This window comes from Augochlora pura, chromosome 7, assembly GCF_028453695.1.
Source record: "Augochlora pura isolate Apur16 chromosome 7, APUR_v2.2.1, whole genome shotgun sequence".
NCBI classification, from domain to species: Eukaryota; Metazoa; Arthropoda; class Insecta; order Hymenoptera; family Halictidae; genus Augochlora; species Augochlora pura.
The window spans coordinates 12,614,490-12,637,243 of NC_135778.1; the positions used below are offsets into that span (position 1 = coordinate 12,614,490).

General features: G+C 39.5%; 1 protein-coding gene across 1 annotated transcript in view; it reads left to right on the forward strand.

Moving 5' to 3' along the window:
- The window catches only part of Ddr (discoidin domain-containing receptor 2), a 385,161-nt gene that overhangs the window by 226,971 nt on the left and 135,436 nt on the right, over positions 1-22,754 (forward strand). Inside the window, exon 5 of the mRNA XM_078185212.1 lies at positions 13,157-13,388. Coding sequence (XP_078041338.1) covers positions 13,157-13,388 — 232 coding nt within the window. The remainder of the gene's footprint in view (positions 1-13,156; positions 13,389-22,754) is intronic.

Sequence of the window (22,754 nt, forward strand, 5' to 3'; positions counted from 1 at the left end):
AAATCCTGTAGTGCCTATCTTGTACCACGATTTTGATCAAAGCTATTTTAAAAAATACGTTAAAAAATGACTTTTGCTTCAAGTATATTATTATACAAAAAGAATTTATATTTCTTTGCTTATGTATAGTCTTTGCTAAGAGTCTCTCTCGTTGTTGAACGAACGAATTTATATCTAACCCTTTGCACTCGAAGCCATTTAAACTGTAAATCTGAAAAAATTTTCCTGGCTCACAGAATTTTTAGTTTAGGAAATAAAGTGCACTTTTATGCGTTTGAAATTGATTATTGCGACTTATAGCAACAGTTTTACTACTCAAAAATTTTATCAATTTAAACTCTATTGTTATAAAAATTATGTTGAAACGTAATAGAATAATTCTAGTGGTGCTTCATAGTCACCATTCGAGTGCAAAGGGCTAATATATAATAATAATACCTAATATCTATATTCTATTATCGAATAATAAATATCCAATATATAATGATATCTAATATCTATAATCTAATATCTAATAATAAATATCAAATATATAATAATAATAATATCTAATATATATACATATATATTAATTCCTAGTCACCTGCGTCTCCTAGTAAATACTCTCTAATAACACAAAACGCGGTCTCCATCGATTCTCCAATAACAAGCGAGATATCTTTAAGCAATTCCCATGATCCATCTTGCTATTTGCCGGTCAGGTGCGCTTGTTAGCTCGTGATCTATATTTTCGAGCGGAATTTCCGCAACACGAGGCAGTCCGTCTTTCGGAGCCTCGCCGAGTAACGTAATCGTCGGTCGTTCCGCGTCTAATTAGCGAGAGCATTAATTCCCGCCAAAATGTTCGCAACGGCGCGGCATAATGTCCTTGTAACGTTGCACCGTTTCGCCGACGGGTTTTGGGCCCCGGCTGACTTTTCAACCGTGGCTCACGATTCCCAGGACAGACCTACGGCGTTATCATCGAAATTGCCGTATTATGGAGAAATTTAATTAGTTTTTACCGTGGACCGTAGACCGCTCGAGGACGCGCGGCGGCGGCGGGTTCATCGTCGCCGCGATGAGTGGTCGAGCCGCACGTACGCCCGGAGATAATAAAAGAAAGCGGATGGTCCGCGGGCGTGTCCTGAATATCGGTCCTCCTCGGCGGGTAAGTCGATGAAAGTGACCGTGTCGTCGATTTTCCCCGTTTAAAAAAAACTGCTGATTGCATTGGCCTCGCCTAGCGACCGATGAATTTGCTGGTTGATTTTTGCTTTTCTCTACCACGGTTTATGAACATGTTCATTATTCGAGGTATGTCATCCGGACCGTGGATTTCTCGCGCGAATTCAACGAGACCGCCGCGTTTCCGTAAATCGCTTTCTGGAAAAACGACGAATGAGCGGACTGTTCGCCGCGTCGCGCCGGCCACGGAGATTTGAAAACTTTCAAGGAAACGGTGACAGATATTGTTAGTTTGGGTGGCTCTCTTTGCAGAACCACGGCTGGGGGTCGCGTCGTTTAATTAGGCTGCGTACGCGAATGAATGCGTCTGGGTAATTTGAATTTAAAATTGGCCGCATTGTGTCGTGATGCAAAGGAATTAGACGCGGAAGAGAAAATCATATATATGTATGTGAATTTATCGGTGAAATTGTGTTAGGAAATTTGCATTATAGTCAAATATTTATGTGCGCTGTGTGTACTGTTTCAAATAATATTTAGAGCAACTTTCCTGACAATTTTAACTAACAAGAATTTTTAATATTAATATTTTCTAATTTTTAAGAACGAAATAGTATTATTTATTATTGTTACTAGAGCACTGGTTTCTATTTTATTTGTACGCAGAAGTGTCAACGACATTTGAATTCTGTTTTGTCGAACATTCTATTGATTAAGTATATTAGTTTCTTGTATTTTTCTTTAAAATCCTATGTTTTTTTAACATTTTTAATTTGGTAAATGTACGCACATTTTGATGATCCATAACTGAAAGTTTATGACAGATGCTATTAAAGATTCATACCTGTAATTTTAATGGGACTCAACGAGCTTTCTTCAATTAAATTTCCTTTGGACTCTTGATTATGAAAATTTAACGAATCAAATGGTGATGACTTATCTACAGATCCGCGTTTCATCAAATCATGCTGATTTGTATGCACTTGTGCAATTAGCAGCATTTTGCTTTTAATCTCAGCAAAATAAAACAGAGTCAATAAAATAAACGTTTCCATCATTTCCATGATTCCACGAAATAACTTCAACAAAATTGAAATTTATGTACAGTAGTGAGATTGTTTCATTATGAGTTTGATTTAAATGTCAATTAATAAATACAAAAATATGTTTAACGAGAATTTTTTAAATTTGTTTATATAATATCGGATCTGTTTAATATCAATTAACGACCACTTGTGGGATTACATTTGTAGAGTTCCATACAGATGTAATATATGCAACAATTTTTTCATTAAATTATTACATTATCTTCTTAATCTAGATTCCTTAAATTATTACATAGTTCCCCTAAACAATTTAGTTTTTTAACTACCATGCCTGAGTTGTTTGCAGTTTGTTTAAAGATAATGTAACTTGAGATGTTGGAGAATGGAGAGAGTCGAATGTCAACGGATATTGATTTACTGCTGCAAGTCGTATATACGAGTCGCGTCAAAGACTTTTGATTAAATATTTCTAGTTAACACTAGTTGGTTTTTATTATTATATGTCCAGTATGAAAAGCCGCAGTCTAGAATCTAAACGATTACTCGGAAATATTCGGAAAACCGAAATCACGATCTTGAACTTAGCCAAACGAGCGTCGCGCGCCACCGAGCTTCGCCGAGCTTAATCATCTTGATGCACCGTGCTGACGGCGGTTCCCAGGTCCATTGTCATCGGGAAGATCATTGTATCTGTCTGGGCTGATACTTTCACGGACACGGAGCGGCGCGGCGGCCTATTTTCGTGTAGCAAAACGTAGACGTAGACGTAGCGGACGGCCGAAGATGGTTGCTGCGGCGTGTGCCGGTAATGATCGCAGGTCATTAGCAATGCTAATGCACCTTTCGACTGATGAGGCACCGTAATGCCGGGGCTGGTCGGCCGAGCTTCCACTTTGCCGCATTTCTCGGCGGGGCTACTTTGGAGCGGCGAACCCATAAGGCCTGGTTGCTCGGCGGCGCTTGCCACCGCACATTTCGTGGGGACTATTGGCTTCCTATTAGGATCGAAGTCCGTAACTAATTCCCAAGAAATTAGAATTCCCCGATAACGAAATTCACCGTGAAACAGAAGAGCAGCTCCTAATTGCGCGTGAAACCGACGCCGCCGCGCTGCCGCGCCGCCGCCACCGTCGTCGACGACGACGGTAACTTTCGCGAGCTGATATCGAGTGTCCCGGCGATGTTTCGTCAAAGACGGCGCCGCCTAATTGGTGCTGCTTGTTACTCCGATGTTTCTGTTGACAGAAAAAGATTGTGTACCGAAAACCCTTCTACTTTCCGACCGCCTCTGTCCTTTTAGTTACTTTAAATGCCGACATGCTTTCCGCGGGGTAACATGCAAACAGAAGAATTACTGTAAAAAGAGAAAATAAGAGAAGCGATGCTAGAAAATAAGAACGAGAACAGCGATAACTGCGAGAGATAGGAAATTATTATAATAATATTAGTTTTCAATTCAAATGCAAAATAAAGTTTCCGTCATCACGGCGACGACCAATGCGATCTTAAATTATTAAGCGACACCAAGAAACATTTTATTCAATGACGCGGAAGCATGATGGAGTTTCGCGTTGTTGTTACGGTTGCAGTTTACGGTGGCTTGTAAAAGTTTATGATTAAAAACGCGGTGCGGCGGGTTCAGACCCGGTTCCTTAAGCAGTACGTTTCGAACTTCTTTTATGTGTTCCCGCGGCGAAACGAGGCGATTCCGGCGTTTCCGGCGCTACAAATTTTTCCGGTTCGAGGAAGGCACGTAAGGGAATTCCCGCGATTCCTCGAGCGCCATTTTCTTTTGTTATTACGACCAACTTACGGGGCATCCGGCCCGCGCTGATGGCGCTATTAACGAAAGGAACTGCTGTTACACAGCCGGTATCATGCTAGACACTTCAAACTTGTTTGCCCGACCATGATCCGATTACGTAAACGCGACCGAACCTGCTCCTTAAGAAACGATTACAGCGTCCGCCGCCCCCCCCCTCGCGCGCGCCTTATGTTTTCACAATTACTACCTAATAAAACGATTCGCCTAATAGACCGCAAGCAACACCCATTTCGTGGTGCGAAAAAATTAGGATACCGTTGGTAAATGCGATCCGGCATGCGGAGAATCGGATGTTCCATGTAAAGCATCCTTTTTGCTCGTGTAATGCTCGGGATCAACAATGCGATTACGGGGACCAGCAAATGCGATTCTGCGGTCGTGTCATTGGCTGGCTGCTTGATTCCGTCTTGATCCCGCCACTAGGATCGTCATTATCATTCCCTGTGGTTGGAAACAACACGATTGCTAATCACGCTGAGAATTTCATGCGTTCGCAATGACTAAGATTGTGGTCGGTATTACAGAAACCAAAATGCAATGCTTACTCGTTTCTCTAATGAAATTGAACCGACAATACAGGGTGGGGCAAATAAAGTATTACAAAGCAATATCTCCATTATCGTTAATGATACGCGAACATGCTTGAGGAACAAATTGTTTGGTTCGAAGGGGCACATGTTGTGCTGGAAATGGTTTTTTTTAAAGTTCATATTTTTTGAGATTTGAAGGTCATCGATGGTTTTTCAAATGGAACTATGTATTTGTTCTTCGATGATATCGTTGCCGATTTTAAGACGAATCCAGCGACCTATAACTCAAGGTCATTCCAGTCGCGCAAAGTATGAAAATAGTTGAAAAACCGAAAAATATCGCAATAATCACTTTCACAGGATCCACTAACCTTGGTTTCATTCTACCTACAGAACATACTCGAAATGATGTTCGTTCGTGTTTTGTTGAGTCGTTCACTTCACGCAACAAGATAAACATATTAGTTTGTTGCGCATTACCTTCTAATGTGAGTACGTCGGATCGCCAAAATGATCAAATTTCAAGAAGCTTTTGATATGTTCATGGTGCTGGAAATTGAAGTTGTAGTTGAAGTTGAAGTTGAAGACGAAGTCGAAATCGATATCGATATCGATGTTGATGTCCAAAGTCCAAGTTCAAGTTCAAGTTGAAGATGAAGTTGAAGTTGAAATTCAAGCTCTAGCTCGAAAGCCCGAAAGCTTGAAAGCTGAAAGAATTGATTTTTAAGAACAGAGAATACGTCCACGAATATATTCGATGTACAATAGATTGAACAATATCTAAACTAGTCTCAATGTGGGAGGACGGAAAACAGGACTGCATTGTTTCTTCTGGCAGAAAAATGCAAAGTGGAAGACGTCAAATCACTTGTTATTGTGAAATATGTAGTACTTAGCCTTAAATGCGTATTGGAGTATGCTTTAAAATTGATAATACCGCAGAAAATTATAAGAAACAAAATGTTGATTTGCAAATATTCCTCGATGTCTACAAATTCATATAAATTGAACATTATTATATCTTACCTTGTTCCAAACATATACTATATAATATAAAGGATCATAAGTGCTGGTAGGTAACGTCCATGATGGCGCGGAGTGCAAAGTGATAACCCCTTGCACTATAATAACGAGTTAGATTCGTGATAACAATTTTATGCATGATCCACTAAATATGAATATTATTAATTTATATATAATCGAAACTAAATTTAAGTCTTCTTTTATCAAAATAAAGAAGCGAAAGTAAATGAAGGCAATACAACAAATATGAATTGTCGGGTCCTATTTAAGAAAGTATTAAGAACAAATAGTTGCTAATTAACACAGCATGAAAAGAATCATAGTGCAAGTGGTTAATAACTAACAATAAAATTGACCAGAAAAGCCACCATAATGGCGTCTCGTGCCTAAGAGGTTATGATCAAAACGTTATTTACGTATAAATATGTGAAAAAGCGTAGTTCCATATTTCGTACGAAGATCCTATCGTCGAAGGTTTAAATCCGGGAGTCATATCCAACGAAACCAGTGTCCACGGAATTCAGGATAAATCTTGCCGACCTGTTAGGGGGATTTCCGGCGGAAAAGATGGCAGAAATTCCGGGGCCGATCATGTGTTAACCGGCGTTGGTTGAGAACGAGTGTCGTTGAAATTTTCCCCGAGCGTCCTGTCGCGGCTAATTTCCTAGCTCGCGTAATTGGCCCGCAGGAACGACAGACAATTAGCGACCTCGAGGCGATCACGGAATCAGTCGGTGAAGGAGGGTCGGTGATAACTTTATTCGGGGAAAATCCTGACCGAGGCTGCGCCGCGTTTGCGGGGAATTTCGGCTGCGCGACGTAGAGTCTGCGGATAGACGAAAAGGGGTTGAAGAGGAGAGGGCAGGGATGAAGCCAGGACATTGTTAACAGCATTGCTGCCTAATTAACCGCAAACGCTTTCAGTGGGTTTCGCCTGGTCTATTGTTTACATGCGGGCATGCCGCCTGTATGATAGTGCTCGACGACCGAACCAGCTGAAATATTTCCATGGAGATTCTCTGTCGCTTTGTGTCGCGCATGCACGCATCTATCTAGATCGGAGTAGTGGATCCTGCAGAATGGGCACGCTAGAAGTTACGTTCACTCGTGGGAGATGCCGCTCGCTTTTGTCGCAAGTTCCCCACCTGATCGATATTGGTCTTCTCTCCGTGGCGTCGCGGAAATTTATTCCGACTCCGCGAAACACGCCGCTCGAGTTTCTCGTTAAGAAAGAAACACCGTTATATGTTCCTTACCTCTTCCCGTAACTTTTACCAGACACGACGGATTCACAGATTACTTTCTACTTCATAATTAACCCCGTGTCACAACGTCGTCGTGAACTAATTAGAAACAATTCGAACGTGTCATTTATTCCTTTGGAATCGTAATAAAATACTATTTCTTCGTCGGTACCTTCAAGTCCGAACAAAGTTATACGCTTCTATTGTCAATATTTAAAGTTTGTAGTAAATATTGGCACGCGTAAATTGTAAATTATGTCTTCTACCTAGGAATTTAATAGCGGCAAATAAGTTATCTTATCTATGAAGAGAAACACAATGCATGGGATTGGCGGTGTTTGACTGTGATACGATATTCTAAAACATAGTTTTAAATTGCATATTTCTTATGAAATATAATTTTTCGTTAATAATGCATCTTACTAAAAAAAAATTGGCGGTCTATCAATTCTATCCAAATGTCTTGAAATGATTGTAGCCGAGCTAAATGTAGACTACTTGGAATGTCCAATCATAATATAATAATATTATAATATTTTGCTTAACATTGAATAATGAGGTGCTAGCTTATAATTTGAATTATGGTCTACAGTTTTGAGAACCATATTGTATTAGGTTTGTCAAATAAGTTACATCGCTGTATCTACGAGTAGACTTGAATTCGTCTGAAATTAATCAAAGAATTTAATGAGCTTCGTAATAAATAGATTAAATAGCACACGTAACCGGGATGTGAATTATTATCTTTATTTATAACGTTGACCAATGTGGAATTCTAAAGTATAACGTGAAATGATTTCGAATTCTCTTTAAGGACAGTGTTTAACAAATAAAACGATGTATAATAAAGCAGTACATTTTACAAATAAAACGTTATATTATAACATAACCTTGATAAATAAAACATTGTATTATAAAGCAGTATAATTGATAAATAAAAAGTCAATGTAACGCATGAAATAATCATCATTTCTAACACATATGTTCATCATTCTTGTTCCTCACATTATTCCATAAAACGAGAGATAACTCTCATCTATCTTCCGGTGGGAACAGCGTACCCAAAGAACGTAACCAAATAAAGATCGAACAGTTCCAAGACCCATCCAGCCGTAGAAAATATATTCCTAAAATGGAAATATCCTGTCGCGTTATCGCGAGGTTCAACGGACTCGACGCGAAAGAATATGGACCGCTAACATCGCGGCGGTATAACAAATAACCGGTCCGTGTGACTAAAAACGAAACAAAGAATTACAATCTGTCAGCGCCAGGATTCTGCCGGCGGCTCATCGTGTCGGGTCAGGATTCATTAATTTTAATTGACGATGGGAATCCGCGCGATATCGAGAACGGGTGGGAGGGGGGGGGGGGGGGGAGGGAGAGGTAGGGGAAAAAATAGTTCTCGGGACGTAGGATTTCATTTCGAAGCGATTACGTGGATAACGAGCTTTGAAAATCAAGAAAATTGTATCAGGCCGGGCGAGTTACTTGGCGGCCTTCTTCCTCGTCGCCGTCGGTAACTTAGCCGCGCTAGTGATAATAAGCCACTCGGAGCGAGCCGGTGCCCGCTCACCGATATCCTTAATTCCGAAAGCTCGTTGCACGGTAAATAGAGCTTAAAATTAAACTCAGCCGGCTTTCTTATCGTCCGGAGGATCTCCGAGCTGTACATAATGCGATCTTGTTATCGGCCCCGCGCTATTTTTAGCCAGAATTACACGTGCACACGTACACAATAATCCGTGTCTATGGAACGTGCACAGGTGGCAAGACTGTAGCCCCGTCAGTAAGTATCCCGTATGCATCTGGGCCACGATCGTTCCCGTGGGTAAATTAAAAACCCTTTTCGTGGCCGAAATTATGGCCCACGAGCTCGTCGGCCCCAGAAGACGACTCTACGTAGAGCAACGGCGACGGGACGCGAACGAAAGAGACGTATTAACCGGTTAACCCTCTGCGCTCGAGTGGTGACTGTGAGGCACTGTAAAATTCTTCTATCACGTTGCAAAATAATCTTTATGATGACAAAGTTTGCATTTTAAAGATTGTTAAGGTTATGATATGTTGACACGAATCACAAAAATCAATTACATATAAAATGAAAATATTATAAGCCAGAGAAAATTACTTCATATTACCAGTTGAAATGGCTTCGAGTGCAAAGGGTTAAGTGTGTTCGACGACTATATCCGTCATGGAGATGTGGTAGAATTTTGTGTGGTAACGATTATATCCGTCATATGTAAAATGTTATTACAACTTGATATATAAATTGCAATTCTGGCGAAAGCTAAAATATATTCGTAAATTTGAATATGTTTAGAATGTTTAGAGGTCAAGACGAAATGAAACAAACAAATGAAAATTATAAATAATTTGAGTTGGATTTATAACTTCCTTCTTCGTCGCTTGATTATCGCGACACACGCTGGTGGGTGCTTTGCGAACAGATCGCCACAGTCAACCCCTTACCGTACTTTGACGAGTCCGACTCGTTATGGTAATTAGTAGTAATAAGTTATTAAGTATGGATGTTATTCTGTTCTTTAAAGTTGGAATAAAATTCTAATCCCTTGTGATTAACATTTAAGCATTTAAGTATATTCAGGCATGGAACAAACAATAATGTTTTGTCTTTTTTAGGAAATTATACCAATTGAATTTCTAATTGCAGTGACTGCGAAGGAAATGGTACGTCAAGTGATTAATATACAACAGAATAACAGACAGTGTCAGATTAACCCCTTGCACTGTAACGTGTTAGACCGGTGATAAAGATTTCATGCAACATCTGCTAAATATGAAATAATTATTCATTCCTTCTAAATCGAAATCAAATTGAATTCTTCTGTTATTAAAGCCTGGAAACGGAAGTAACTAAAGACGATACGAGAAACAAAAATTATTTGATGTTGTTAAGGAAAATATTAAGGACAAATAAGTACTAATCAACGCAGCTTGAAAAGAGTTGTAGTTTAAAGTGGTTAACACTTTATCGACCGATAGTAAAAGTATTAGATTGTACTATTGTAAGCTCTAATATTGTTATGTGATTCTTTAAATATTAGATACCTTTTGCGATTAATAAAGTAAATGAAATAAAAATAGAAATTAAAATTAAAATTGAGCTACTGTGAACTCTAATATTATTATATAATTTTTTAAATACTAAACACCTTTCGAGACTGATAGAATAAATGAAATAGATAAAGTAAATATTGTTCTATGCTAATATTATAAAAATATAAAAATGTTAACAGATTTAATTATTCTATAATAACAGAAATCTTCACAGCCGATCGGTGAAGAGTTATTATTATATATTCATATTTACGTTATTATAGATATTATAACTTGTAACTATTATACTGTTTAGAATTGTCTGAATTTTGATATTTCGATTTATTAATATTAAACTTCTTTTCATTTCTTAATATTAAGGAAGGTATATATTTCTGGAACCGCTCGCAGTGAGAGCCGAAGCCAAAAGTGGCAAAAGTGACCGACCATTCTTATCATTCTAACATCCAGTTCTTAGAAGCAGCTTTCCCAGAATCAATCCAACGCATAGCGTGTACTTATACATTGTAATTCTTTATGGATTGATTTTCCCCGCTTACGTTAAAACGTACTTTATTCTCAACACTATCAATCGGGGGAGAAAGCCGATTTATAGGCTACCGGACGGTAAAGTGTTAAGATCGCATCTGATCCCACCGCAGCATTAGCATCCGTCGACAGACACAGCCGCCGCAATACCCCGCGTATCAAGAGCAAAAGTAAAGAGAATCCAGGAGACGTGTCAGGATTTTATTCTGAAATACGCGAAATTAAGAAGTAATTAAAAAGAATAAATATCTGAACTTAACGTGACTACTTATATATAGAACACAATAGAAATATTACGGATAAGATCAAACCACGTGTTGCGCGTACGACTGCTGTCTCAAGAAGACGGAAGAATCGCATTTAGGGAACAAAAGACTCGCTACAACTCATCAAGGCACGCGCATTCTAATTATACAACGGCATGGGCCAGCGCTGCTAAAAAGTAACTAGATGGAGCTGATTACACTAGAAATTAACCTATTTCTAACAAGACGAAACAATCGTTTTCGCGTACATTGCCTTCTACAATAATCTTGTTAGCGGGTCCCGCAGAGAACGAACGCTGCAACTTCACCGAGCAGAGATTTCAGTTCCGAGCGATTTGTTCGGTGAAGTACATATTAATCAAGCCGAGAGAGAGAGAAAGAGAGAGCGAGAGAGAGAGAGAGTGGAAACTGTTTCGCGTTCAGAAGTACATATTGGATTTGATTTCGCGATCGGTGTCTGGAACGTGTTGGCCGTTGAATGACGCTTTTGAAACGGCGTCGCGGCGCTTCCTCGCGAGAAATCGATACCGTCGGAGGCTCGTTGAAAACCTTGCACGCGCGGCTCCGCGCGGGACGAGTGATCCCCGGAGAATTTTTTCAGCTTGGAAACACTCGTCGCAGATTGAACGCGTTATGCTCGTCAGGCTGCACAGGTGTACGGAGTGGAACATCCATAATAATGCTGTTCCGGGCGCGGCGATGTAGCCTGCAATCGAAACTGCTTTCCTGCTGTTCTCGGTGACGATGTAAATGGGTCAGAACCGTGCGCAATGATTAAACACCGATTGCTCCACCCACTATCTCCCCCCACCTCTCTCTCTCTCTCTCTCTCTCTCTCGCTCTCGCTCTCTGTCTCTCTCTGCGTGTATCTATACCGTTCTTTCGTCCACTTCTCTTCTTCCAGCGATGTCCGCGTTGAAAGCCATTATAGCAAAAAGCTGTTCGATACATATAAATGATTATAAATAACTCAAAATCGATACTGAAAAAACCGCCGGTTAAACGGTTGCTCGTAAATCAATCCAGGCGTCATTAATTAATATACGCGAACACCCGTCGATCCCAGTGTGGAACCAGAGCGCAGAAAATGAGAAAGAGGGGAAAAAAAAGAAGACAGAGACCATTAATTACTTTTTTCCCCGCCGATCTCGTATCGGACAAAAGAATATGGTTAGGGGGGTGTACGGTTCTCTGTAACAAGGAGAAGCGTTCGTTACACGATTCCACGTGATGGAGAATTTTTCGCTAGCGATATTGGGTATCGCAAATTGAAGATCGCTGAACGATGCTTCGGAAAGCAAATAATTAATAAGCTTGCGAATATTTGCTTCTCGGATAACCTACTTGTTTAATGTACTATCGTTATTTTATGGTAACGTGATGATGTCTGCGGAATATTGAATTCTAAAAAGATGTGATTTTTGTTCAATTTTCGTATACATTCATTTAATTTTTGTATTTTCTCTTCGATGTATTCATTTTAAAAACAGACTTTTTAATGAAAACAACTTTGCGGCATCGATAAAATGTGTCTTACACTAATTTCAAACGACATTTACATTATTATATTAGTTTTTATTTAATAAACTGCTAAAAAGTCAAAGTGTTGCGAGTAAGTGTTCAATTTTACGTGCGAAAAGAGGAGAAAAATCTAGGTGGTTCAAATATCTCCGATTGCAAAGGGTTTACTATTCTCTGCGTAGAAACGGTTAGTTCCATTTAGTTCAATTGTTTTCAGTCAAGATTAATCACCACAAGCTGAACATCTTATTTACAATACCAGCACAACTAAAACTATATCAACAAATTACAAAACGATATAAATAAAATAAAAATTATATATTCTTCTTATTAACATCGTTGATATGACACCCACGGGATATACTGCACCACAATTTTACCAAATATTACCAAGCACTAATTTATATGATTATAAAAGTTACTCGTAATCGAGAAATAAGAGATTTCTGAAGCCATTTGAAGCAACATTTTTCTTAGCGCCTTTCCGCGGCTTTGCTTACGTGTTATTAATGGAAACCAGTGACCAATAAGAGACGAACACGGCTGGAGCGAGGTGGCTGAGCCAACGAGCCGAGGGAGCCCATTTCCACCGATTGGCGCGGTCATCTGCACCAGCCGTGCTCAGCTCTCATTGGTCAATGTTTTTCTTTAATAACTCGTTAACGACGCCTTGGAGAAAATTTTTGTAAAGGAAAAAGTTACTCCAAATCACTCTGCCCTTCCCGTTTACGAGAAATTTATGGGACACTCTGTATATCCGACGTGGTTCCCATATAAATGCGAAATATGTTCATGCGTGAGAGTATTATTTTTTTTAAAAGAGAAATAGATTCGAGTGCCGTTGTAACAATTCTCGCTAATGTATTGTAATAATTGTAATAATAATCGTAATAATAATCGTAATAATTCCTTGGTTTCTCAGGCTGAGGCAGGACAAGGGCGGCGGCGCATGGTGCCCGAAAAACATGGTGACCAAAGAGGGAAAGGAGTACCTCGAGGTGAACCTGAACAGTTCGCGGGTGCTGACGTCCACCAGGACCCAGGGCAGGTTCGGAAACGGCCACGGCGTCGAGTACACCGAGGAGTACTTCGTCGAGTATTGGCGGCCGGGGTTCAACAAGTGGGTGCGATGGAGGAATCGACGCGGCATGGAGGTACGTACACACCGTCTGACTGCTGTTAGCTGCCGACGATCGATTCCGCGTCCCGACCATTTTTTCAGCCTGTTTGCTAGGCTCGCACAGCCTGCCACTTCTGACTGACTACCACTTTTACATGCGTCGTCGCGATAAACAGAAATCGCTATCTAGCCTGTTGTGCAAACAATAGACCCGATAAAAGGAAACAATGAACTTCGCAGTGTGTGATTCGACGCTGTAGTTTCAAAGCAACTCTTGGTCATTTTTAAGAAATTTAAGGAATTTTGAATATTTTTATTTAGGCGAGCGTAAGTTTCGCGCAGCGGAATTCTTCTCAGCAAGGCATAGTAATTAATTTTGATTCCATTAATTTTTATTTATAGAAGAGAGTGTTCCTATCCTTTTGTCCTCAAGAATTCAAGAATGTTGTAAAAAGTAACCACTTGCAGTACAATAACAAGTCAAACTCGTAATGAATATTTCGTACATAATTTAATAAGCACGGCTACCAATAATTTATTCTAAATTGGAAGAAAGTTTGATTCATTTGTCATGAAAATATGGCAATGAAAAGAAATGATAATAATGAGGAAACAAAAAATCTCTAACATTTTAACAGTGAATGTACTCTGTCAGTCAAAATAACCGGCCTCCTATTACCTTTTCGTTCTTACGAAGCTTATTTAGTACTTTGACTTATGAGAAAAATGTAATTTTATAAATATAATATAATTTGCATGTTCAGAGAATCGAATCTTTAACATCCGGCTGTATACAAGTACAGCAAATTTTGCCCCATCTTGTAAACAAAAATGAACAATTTGGGAAGAGGTGGTATAATTATTTAAGTTTCGCGACTCATTGTTATAGTTTTTGACAATCGACGACTCTTCCATAATTGTCGATGTTTGTTTAAAAGCTGAGGGACACTTGTAGAAAATTTACTGTATTCGTATGCAGACAGATGTTAAACATTCGATTCTCCGAACACGCAAATAAGAAGAAATATTAAATATTAAATGTACCATATAACTAAACTATGGAAACACAAATAACAAAATCAACGTATTCGACACAATTATATTTAAAGTAATGAAACCGGCTATCGTGGGATGACTAATTAATCTGACCTTGACCAATTTTCATCGAATAAGACACATTAAATTTTGTATTAAGAAATACACAACACGAAAGGCTAGAGGCACAACATCTTATTATTAACACTTTGCTGTCAGCACGTCTCGCAAAAATTTCGTCACTTGGCGCCGGCAGCAATGATTCAGATTACTTCGCTTGTCTTTACTAATCTCATTAAGTTTGACTAACCTCATCGTTATTTTTCACGATATTTCAATCCTGTTCACCTATTTTCATAAAATTTCGAAGATATGCCTATGTAAATAAATGTAAAATTTTCTTCGTCTTATATATTTGCGCGTTACACCATTGTGATGTCGCCGGACGGCATATTGTTAACCCTTTGCACTCGAAGCCATTTTGACTGTAAATGTTAAATAATGTTCCTGGCTCACAGTATGTGCATTTTGTATAACAAAATGTATTTTATACGCATAAAATTGTTTCTTGTAACTCATAGAAACAGTTCTACTACTCAACATTTTTTTTAACCTAAACCTTATTGTTATAAAAATTATTTTGGAACGTAATAGAACAATTTTAGTGGTACCTTAGAGTCACCATTCGAGTGCGAAGGGTTAACACGTTGAGAAAATTAGTATTTCTTCGATGCATGAAATCCATTAAAATTTTCTGAAAAAATACATTAATAATAGAATCCTGTATTAGATAAAAATTAGGTGGACTTCAAATAAATTTCAGGTAACATTTCATTTTTATATCATATTTTACACTGTCAGTCACCGGTGATTGACGCGGCACTCAACGTGTTAAGAGCAATGATCGATTCCAAGCGTCTTACCCTTCCGCGTGGTATCAAAGAAGGACGTCGCCTCCGAACAAGCAAATGAAATTTAGGGAGCTGTGTCAATCGAAATCTCCCGTTCGTTCGGTCTCCTCGTTTGTTCCGATTTTTTACAAGCGACGTTCACGGACCGTCGCCACCCAGCAGATTGTTAGACGAACCAATTGTAAAGCAATCTCCGCGGGGAAACCCGAACCGGTAGAATTAATGCGCCGCCACTCTTTATAATTGTTCTCGTCAAGGAAATCGGATTACAGATTTAGTCGGGCCTCGCCGTCGGGACAAAGCGTCGCTGCTGTAATTCCATTCTTTTGAACGGGGAAATCTGCGAGTATCGCGCGCGGAAGCTTCGTCCCCGATAGCCCCGAGGCCGTCCACCATTTGTATTCCCCGGTCGGTGTGTGTTCCAGTACCGCCGCGCACACGTCCCCGCCGCCAACCCCCCCCCCCCCCCGATACGTCCAACAACCGGCCCGGTGTCCCATCCCTTTCGCGAACGTTGGTCGACGGTGTAACCGTACACTGCGAGCCAGGAGCCCGTGACCAGTGTAAGCGGCCGTTACAACGGGCGACGTGTTAATTAACGTCTCTTTAGCATGATAATCTGTACGCGATATCCATTAGCTCGTCAAAATACATCATGCACGGTAAAGCGATTTACCGGCGCCGATGAAATTACGGGGAACAGGCTCTTGGTCGTGTCGCCTTAAATTATTATCCCCGACACGACCCCGCTACCTCGACGGTCGGGATGCGCGACCGAGACGGTCACTCGCGATAATGACGCGGCTGAAATTCATCTTTCACAGCGGCCGCCAGCTGCATTCGCTGCCGTTACGGTTTATCCAGTACCGGGCGAAATCGGCCGTTAAATCGGACTAGGATTTTATATTGGGTAATATTTACAAAAACGCTGCTATTTATTCATCTGACATTGTCCGTCGGCTGATACCATTCATTTTATTTTATTGCTAGGTGTTATACAAAAGTTATAATATTAGATATCGTCGAATTTGGTTTGATCTCTTTTATTAAATAATAACAGAAGATATACATATATAATAGGACCTTGAATAAGTTCTCGGTGTTTTCTTCCCAATATAAGAACTTTATTTAAAATATAACGTTCAAAATCAGTTCACTCAAAGTATTGCCCATTACTAGAGACCACTTTCTCCTATCTTTCTGGCAGTAAAAGAATTCCGCGTCGGAAGAACAATTCGTCTTTTGAGGCAATCCATGAACTGATCCATTTTTTAGTTTCTTCGTAAGAATGGAAGCACTGCTCAGCCAGGCCACATGCCATCGATCGGAATAGGTGTTAATCGGAAAGAGCTATGTCTGGTGAATACAGCAGGTAGTGTAGAACTTCCCATTTAAGCGTTTCCATTTAGGTCTTCGATGATTTTGCAACATGTGGCCTAGCGTTGTCGTGTAGCAAAATGACTTTGTCGCGTTTCCGCTAGTATAGCGGTCGTTTTTCTTTTAGGACTCGACTTTAACGCAACAATTGAAGTCGACAGCGATCTCCCGTAATAGTTTCAATCGGTTTGAGCAGCTCATAGTAAATTACATCCTTCTGATCCTACCAAATGCGGAAAAGAAGCTTCGAACCATGGATATTTCTTTTTGGATATTTCATTACTTCCATGAATATTTCAGACGATGTTGATGCATGGCTGGGCTTACCCCACGATTTTTTACGCTTTGGATTATCGGAATTAATCCACTTTTCATCGCCAGTGACGATACGGTGCAAAATACCTTCTCCTTTCTGCTGTTAAAGCAGTAGTTCAAACATCAGAGAACGCCGTTAACGTCACTTGGCTTCTATTCACACGGCACCCGATGTCCCTGCTTCTGCATCATTCCTAACCCTTTTAAACGTTTTAAAACTGCTGACGCATCTATTTGTAATATTTTTTCAAACTCTGCTAGCGTCTGACATGGGTCTTCATCAAGCAATTCCTCTAATCCTTCGTCTTTAAACTTTGTTGGTGCGCCAGAACGTTCCTTATCCTCAAGTTCAAAATCATTATTTTTGAAGCGTCGAAACCAGTCTCTGCATGTCGTATCCGACAGAGCATTGTTGCTGTAAGTCTCAACAAGAATTCTGTGTGCTTTAGATGCAGATTTCTTTTGAATAAAGTAGTGCAATAAAATTCCCGGCAAAACCACTTTATTCGGCAGAAAAGTAGATATCTTCAGAACCAATAAACAAACACGTGGTTGACACTATAGTGAACAATCATACACTGAAATTTAAGATTACATACAGTACTTATTTGCCGATGAGTCACCATTAGAAATCCCATGCACGGAGTGTTACTAATGCTATCTTTTGAGAAACAGCGAGATCTTATTCAAGGATCTAATATTTTCGTTAATAACTCGTTAACCCCTTGCACTATAATAACAACAAGTCAAACTCGTGACGAACGTTTCGTGCTTGATTCAATAAATATGGCTACCAATCATTTCTATTAAATCGAAACAAAATTTGAATCATCTGTCATCAATATCTGGGAGTGGAAGTAAATGAAGATAACCGAGAAACAAAAATCATTTCGTGCCATCAAGGATATTATTAAGAACGTAATAGTCGTAATTAACGTAACTCTGAAAGACGTAATACTGCAAGGGGTTATTAAAAGCGCGGATTGCATTTTCGTTAAGAAAAAGATTACTCCAAATGACCTCAGGAATCCTTCATTTCTCAGAGTTACAATAATTTTGATACACCCTGTATACTTTCGTTTAAGAGAAGTGCCTAAATAGATTATTTTGTTAACTGCAATATTTTTCTTCTGTAATATGTTAACCTCGCTAGTGGTACTGTTGTTGATATGGAGACAGTTTGACGTCAAGTTATCATTATTGACAGGAAGCCTATTACGTCAAGTCCGTATTACTAATACAGAGCCAATTTGACATCACGTCAGCATCATTGACACGAAATCAATTTGTCGTGACGTTACCACTGGCAATATTAAAACAGTAGTCATCACTTGAAGATTAAGTCAATTGATACCTGAATGCAAAAGGTTAAGCCTCTGATATTATATTAAGTCAAAGTAGTCTATATTTTTTTTTATTTTGAAACAGTGAAATTAACAATTAAATTAATATACTTGAATGTGAGATATGAAATTCTAATAAAAGAAACGATATTCTAGAATGTTTTAATTATACTCTCTAATTTTTGGGTAACAATAGTATCGTTAGTTCTCGAATGACAGTTGTGTTGAAAAATGTCCAACATACAGTGGAGAGGAATGTTAAGTCAACACTTTTAAAATGGTATAATTTTTTCAAAACTGATTTAAATGACTTGAATTTTTCTGTAAATGTTAAAGAGACTAGTTTATTATATAATAACTGAAATATATTTTTTAAATTTTACTGTTACTTAGAATTTAAAAAATGTAAGAAACTGTTGTTTTATCTGAGCCTATAATGAAAATTTAAAAGAATGCTTTTGGTACTAAATGTATATCAGTTATCGAAAAGTACCAAATACTTTTCTTCAATTTTTATCGTAGGCTCAGAGAAAAAGTGTGAAAAGGACAGTCTTTTTAGATCTTTTTAATTCAAATAATAGTAAAATTTTGTGATCGTAGTAAAAAAATGACCGCTCTAATATGGACAGAAAAAAATCTAGTAATTTTGGCCAGTTTTAACAAAGTTGTACCATTTGAAAAGTGTTCACTCAATTTTCCTCGCCGCTGTATACACTATCCATAGGAAATGCGACAGCGCAGAGTTAACAAAGTAAAGAAAGAGGCGAGAACCGCATAATCTTCCACGAAACCAGCGAACTACCAAAAAACGTCGTGTTGCAATGCCTCTGGCACGCAACATTATGCAGACTAACAACACGACCACGTAAAAGAAAAAAGAAAAAACTGATTTCGAAGGGTAGGACTCATCAGCGGCAGGCGTCCGGGCGTAGAATTGGAATCCTAGCGTCGCGCGGTTCACTATTAATCCATCAGAACCGGAGCCGCTCGCCAAAGAAAACCACCGTGGTGCAAAAGTAATTCCGAACTCGGTGCCAAGAGCTCTATCACCGGGTTCTCGTTATTCAACGGAGGGGAGGGTGCCTGTTGTCATCGGGACGCTATGTCTGATATTCTCTGCGGCGCCTGGTGAAACCCCCTGGCCCCCTGTCGTTGTCCTTCTTAAGCACGCGAAGCCGCACAGATAGAGAGAGAGAGAGAGAGAGAGAGAGAGAGAGAGCGCGCCGAGAGATCCGAGCGCGCGCACACATAACGCATGCACCCTGGCACGGCAGCAGCCTTCGTGCCCAGACATTCCACCATTTTCACGCAGATTTGCTCAAAGCGGCGAGCAGGTGAAGAGCGAGGAAATAGAGGTGTGGGAGGACGACGAAGAAGACTGTCGACTGGCGACGAAGTGTGGGGCAGGGGGTGGCTTTAAGAGGAAACGGAAGTTGGCGGAGGATAAGAGAGAACACGACCGTTTACCCTGCAGCCTCAATCTGGCCGGCATGTGATCTTTGTGCACGCGCTCTTTCCCTTTTGCTTCTTGCGCTTTGAATACCGGCAGGACGAACGAAAGAGCCAGTCGACACGGTCGAGAGAAAGGGGGCCAGAGGGCCGCGAGGCCGCGACGGGTAGGTCGAACGAGGGGGAAAAAGCAAAACGATTGTGTTATCGCCCCGCTGTACGTGACCCCGGGCATTTTTCCACGCCAGACGTAGTCGCCACCGCCGCCAGCGAAAAGGAACAGGGGGGTGGTGGTGGCGCGCTTGGGCGAAACGTTCTCCGCGCTCTCGCGATCGACCGTGCATGGAAATTTCGAGCCTGCCACGGACTCGTCTCGCGAAATATATTAGATAAGATGAAGGGACTCGCTGTGGAGAAGGTTACCGCGCTGGCGAGGTTGCCGATCGATCGCGGGTGGGATCGAGCGGTGGCCTTGAACCTCCGGATAAGATAGTTTGCATATTGGGATTAGGATCATAGATGATTCTGGTATACAATATTTTATCATTTGTAGTAGATGCTTTTTTAATCCTTTCCGCTCGACGCTATTTTAACTGGAAATCTATAATAATTTCTTTGACTCACGGTGTCTCTATTATATGCGACACAATGATTCAACAATTTTTTAGATACAAACTATGTTAGTATAAAGATTATTTTGGAACATGACAAAAAGAATCTTAGCGATGCCCCAGAGTCACCACTCGAGTGCGAAGAGTTAATATTTGAACCATCTTTGTGAGACCTCTTATGTTCGCTACTTGCGTGAATTATTTTTGTGTACAACGTACAAGAATTTCAAGTAAATTTAAACTAATTATTGTATATGCGAGCGATACATTTTTTACCCAGAATTTATACTGCGACGAGTAAAAGTATTTATAATAAAAATGCATCGGATGCAAAGCTGAAGTAATGTTTCATTAATTTAAAGTTACTGTTGAATTATTTTCAACTCACGTAAAATAATTGACGAAGCAAGTATTATAATTTTAATTATTTCATGTCTTTGGTCTTGATCGATCACATCATTCGGTTACTTCGATTTTGTGAGATATTTTTAAGTAATACTTGAGCAGTCAACTTGCCATTCAATTAAATGTTAAGTAAACAATATTATACATGAACGTAGGAATTGTTAAAGGGAAATTGACAATTGTACAATCAACTTAAAGTTTTATAAAATTAAAAACATTCATTTTACACAGATACAGATATAAATATACATAAAGCAGGTCTCTGAACAAGTCATTTCGGTCGAGAAACCACAAGCTTCCACCACCAATCCCTCTCTTTCCTATTATACTTGGGATCCGTAAACACTACTACAACCGCTCCACATCATAAGCGATGGTGTCGCGTGAGTGTGCGAGGAATGCCTGAAGGTATTTAGTGGGGACGAGTCACGCAGCACGTAAGAGGGGGAAGAACCACATTTGCGACTCGCCAGACACGATATAAAGAATAATATGAAGGATAAAAATTTTGCTAACAATATTTCCACCGATAGTTATATCCGTTCAGTTTTCCATAACTTTGTCGAAGAAGAAAGATTTTATGGATGTTTCAGAAGTTTTAAGGATTAGCGTGCGATTTACCATGTTCTTCTTGCATTGCAAGACTTCCTTAACGATAAGAAATTGGTATCAAGAGAAGATTGTGAAAATCGATTTCCATCTCAAGATCATCTCGATCACGTCTCAAGATCATTTTTATACAAACAAAATTTATTTCAAAATTCGCAAGAATCAATTTCGTATGTATAAAAGTGCACTTTGTTACATAGAATGGAAATGAGTCAGAAAGTTTATTTCAGATTTACGCTTAAAATGGCTTCGAATGTAAAGGGTTAAACGATTACGTACCGTTGTCCTGGAAATGTTAGTGACATCCACTATCTCGCGCGCACTACATCGCGGATTTTCATCGAGCATACTCTCGAGATCATGCATAGCGTGGCGCAGGAAAAAGCTTATGGGACACCCTGATATAATCAGATTGAACACAGAAAAAGAAATGCATAGAGAAATTCACGGTCGTGGAATACGAAAGAATTAAATCGAAAAGAAAGGTCTCATTTGGATTCAGAGGGGAATAGTGAAAGATCTGGACTGACGACCGTATATAGATGCATTCTAATGGAAACGGGACGAAACAGGGCAGTCCGGCTGGATACCGGGCTCTTCCTTCTGCGTTAGGGTGCTCGTTGTCGTGGCTGCGGTGGGACAATTGCCAACGGTGGACGTGTTTCATTAACGTCGGCGTACCGTCGCCAACAACGGAACTCCGTGAACCACCTTCATTTGCGGCGTCTTTCCACTTACCTTCATTATAAAATGACTATCGAGAAATTGAATTATCCCCGGGGAAAAATGTTTCCAGAAAATGATTGACCGTGGAATAAACAGAAGCATAACCTCCTTGTGGATAAATTTCAAACGTGTAAGGTTCTACGGTAATGTATAAATTATATTTTATATAATTAATAACTACGATAATGTATAAATTATATTTATTTATTATTAAGAATATTAAGAACATATAAATTACAAAAAAACTAGTAGTATATTTATCTTCATTTTACAATCGGGAATATTTCAGTCGATAAAGATAATTTTTCTGTAATTCTAATTTTTATAAAATAACGTATGAAAGTGCTAATTTGTATAAAGATTCGCAATCCAATTGGCATTGGTTTTGAACTGATATAACGAAACAATTCCAGCCTGTTTAATATAGAGACTAAAAAGCTCATATTTTTCGTAATGTATTGATTTTGAATATAATGATCTTACTTTTTAGATTCACAAATTCTCTTAATAAGCTGATAAATGTTCGCAAAATGTTCAGAAATTGAATATTGTCTTGCTGAACCAGTTTGCAAGTACCGAAAGCCAAAAGTCCGTTATTTTATATAACATGAAGAATTCA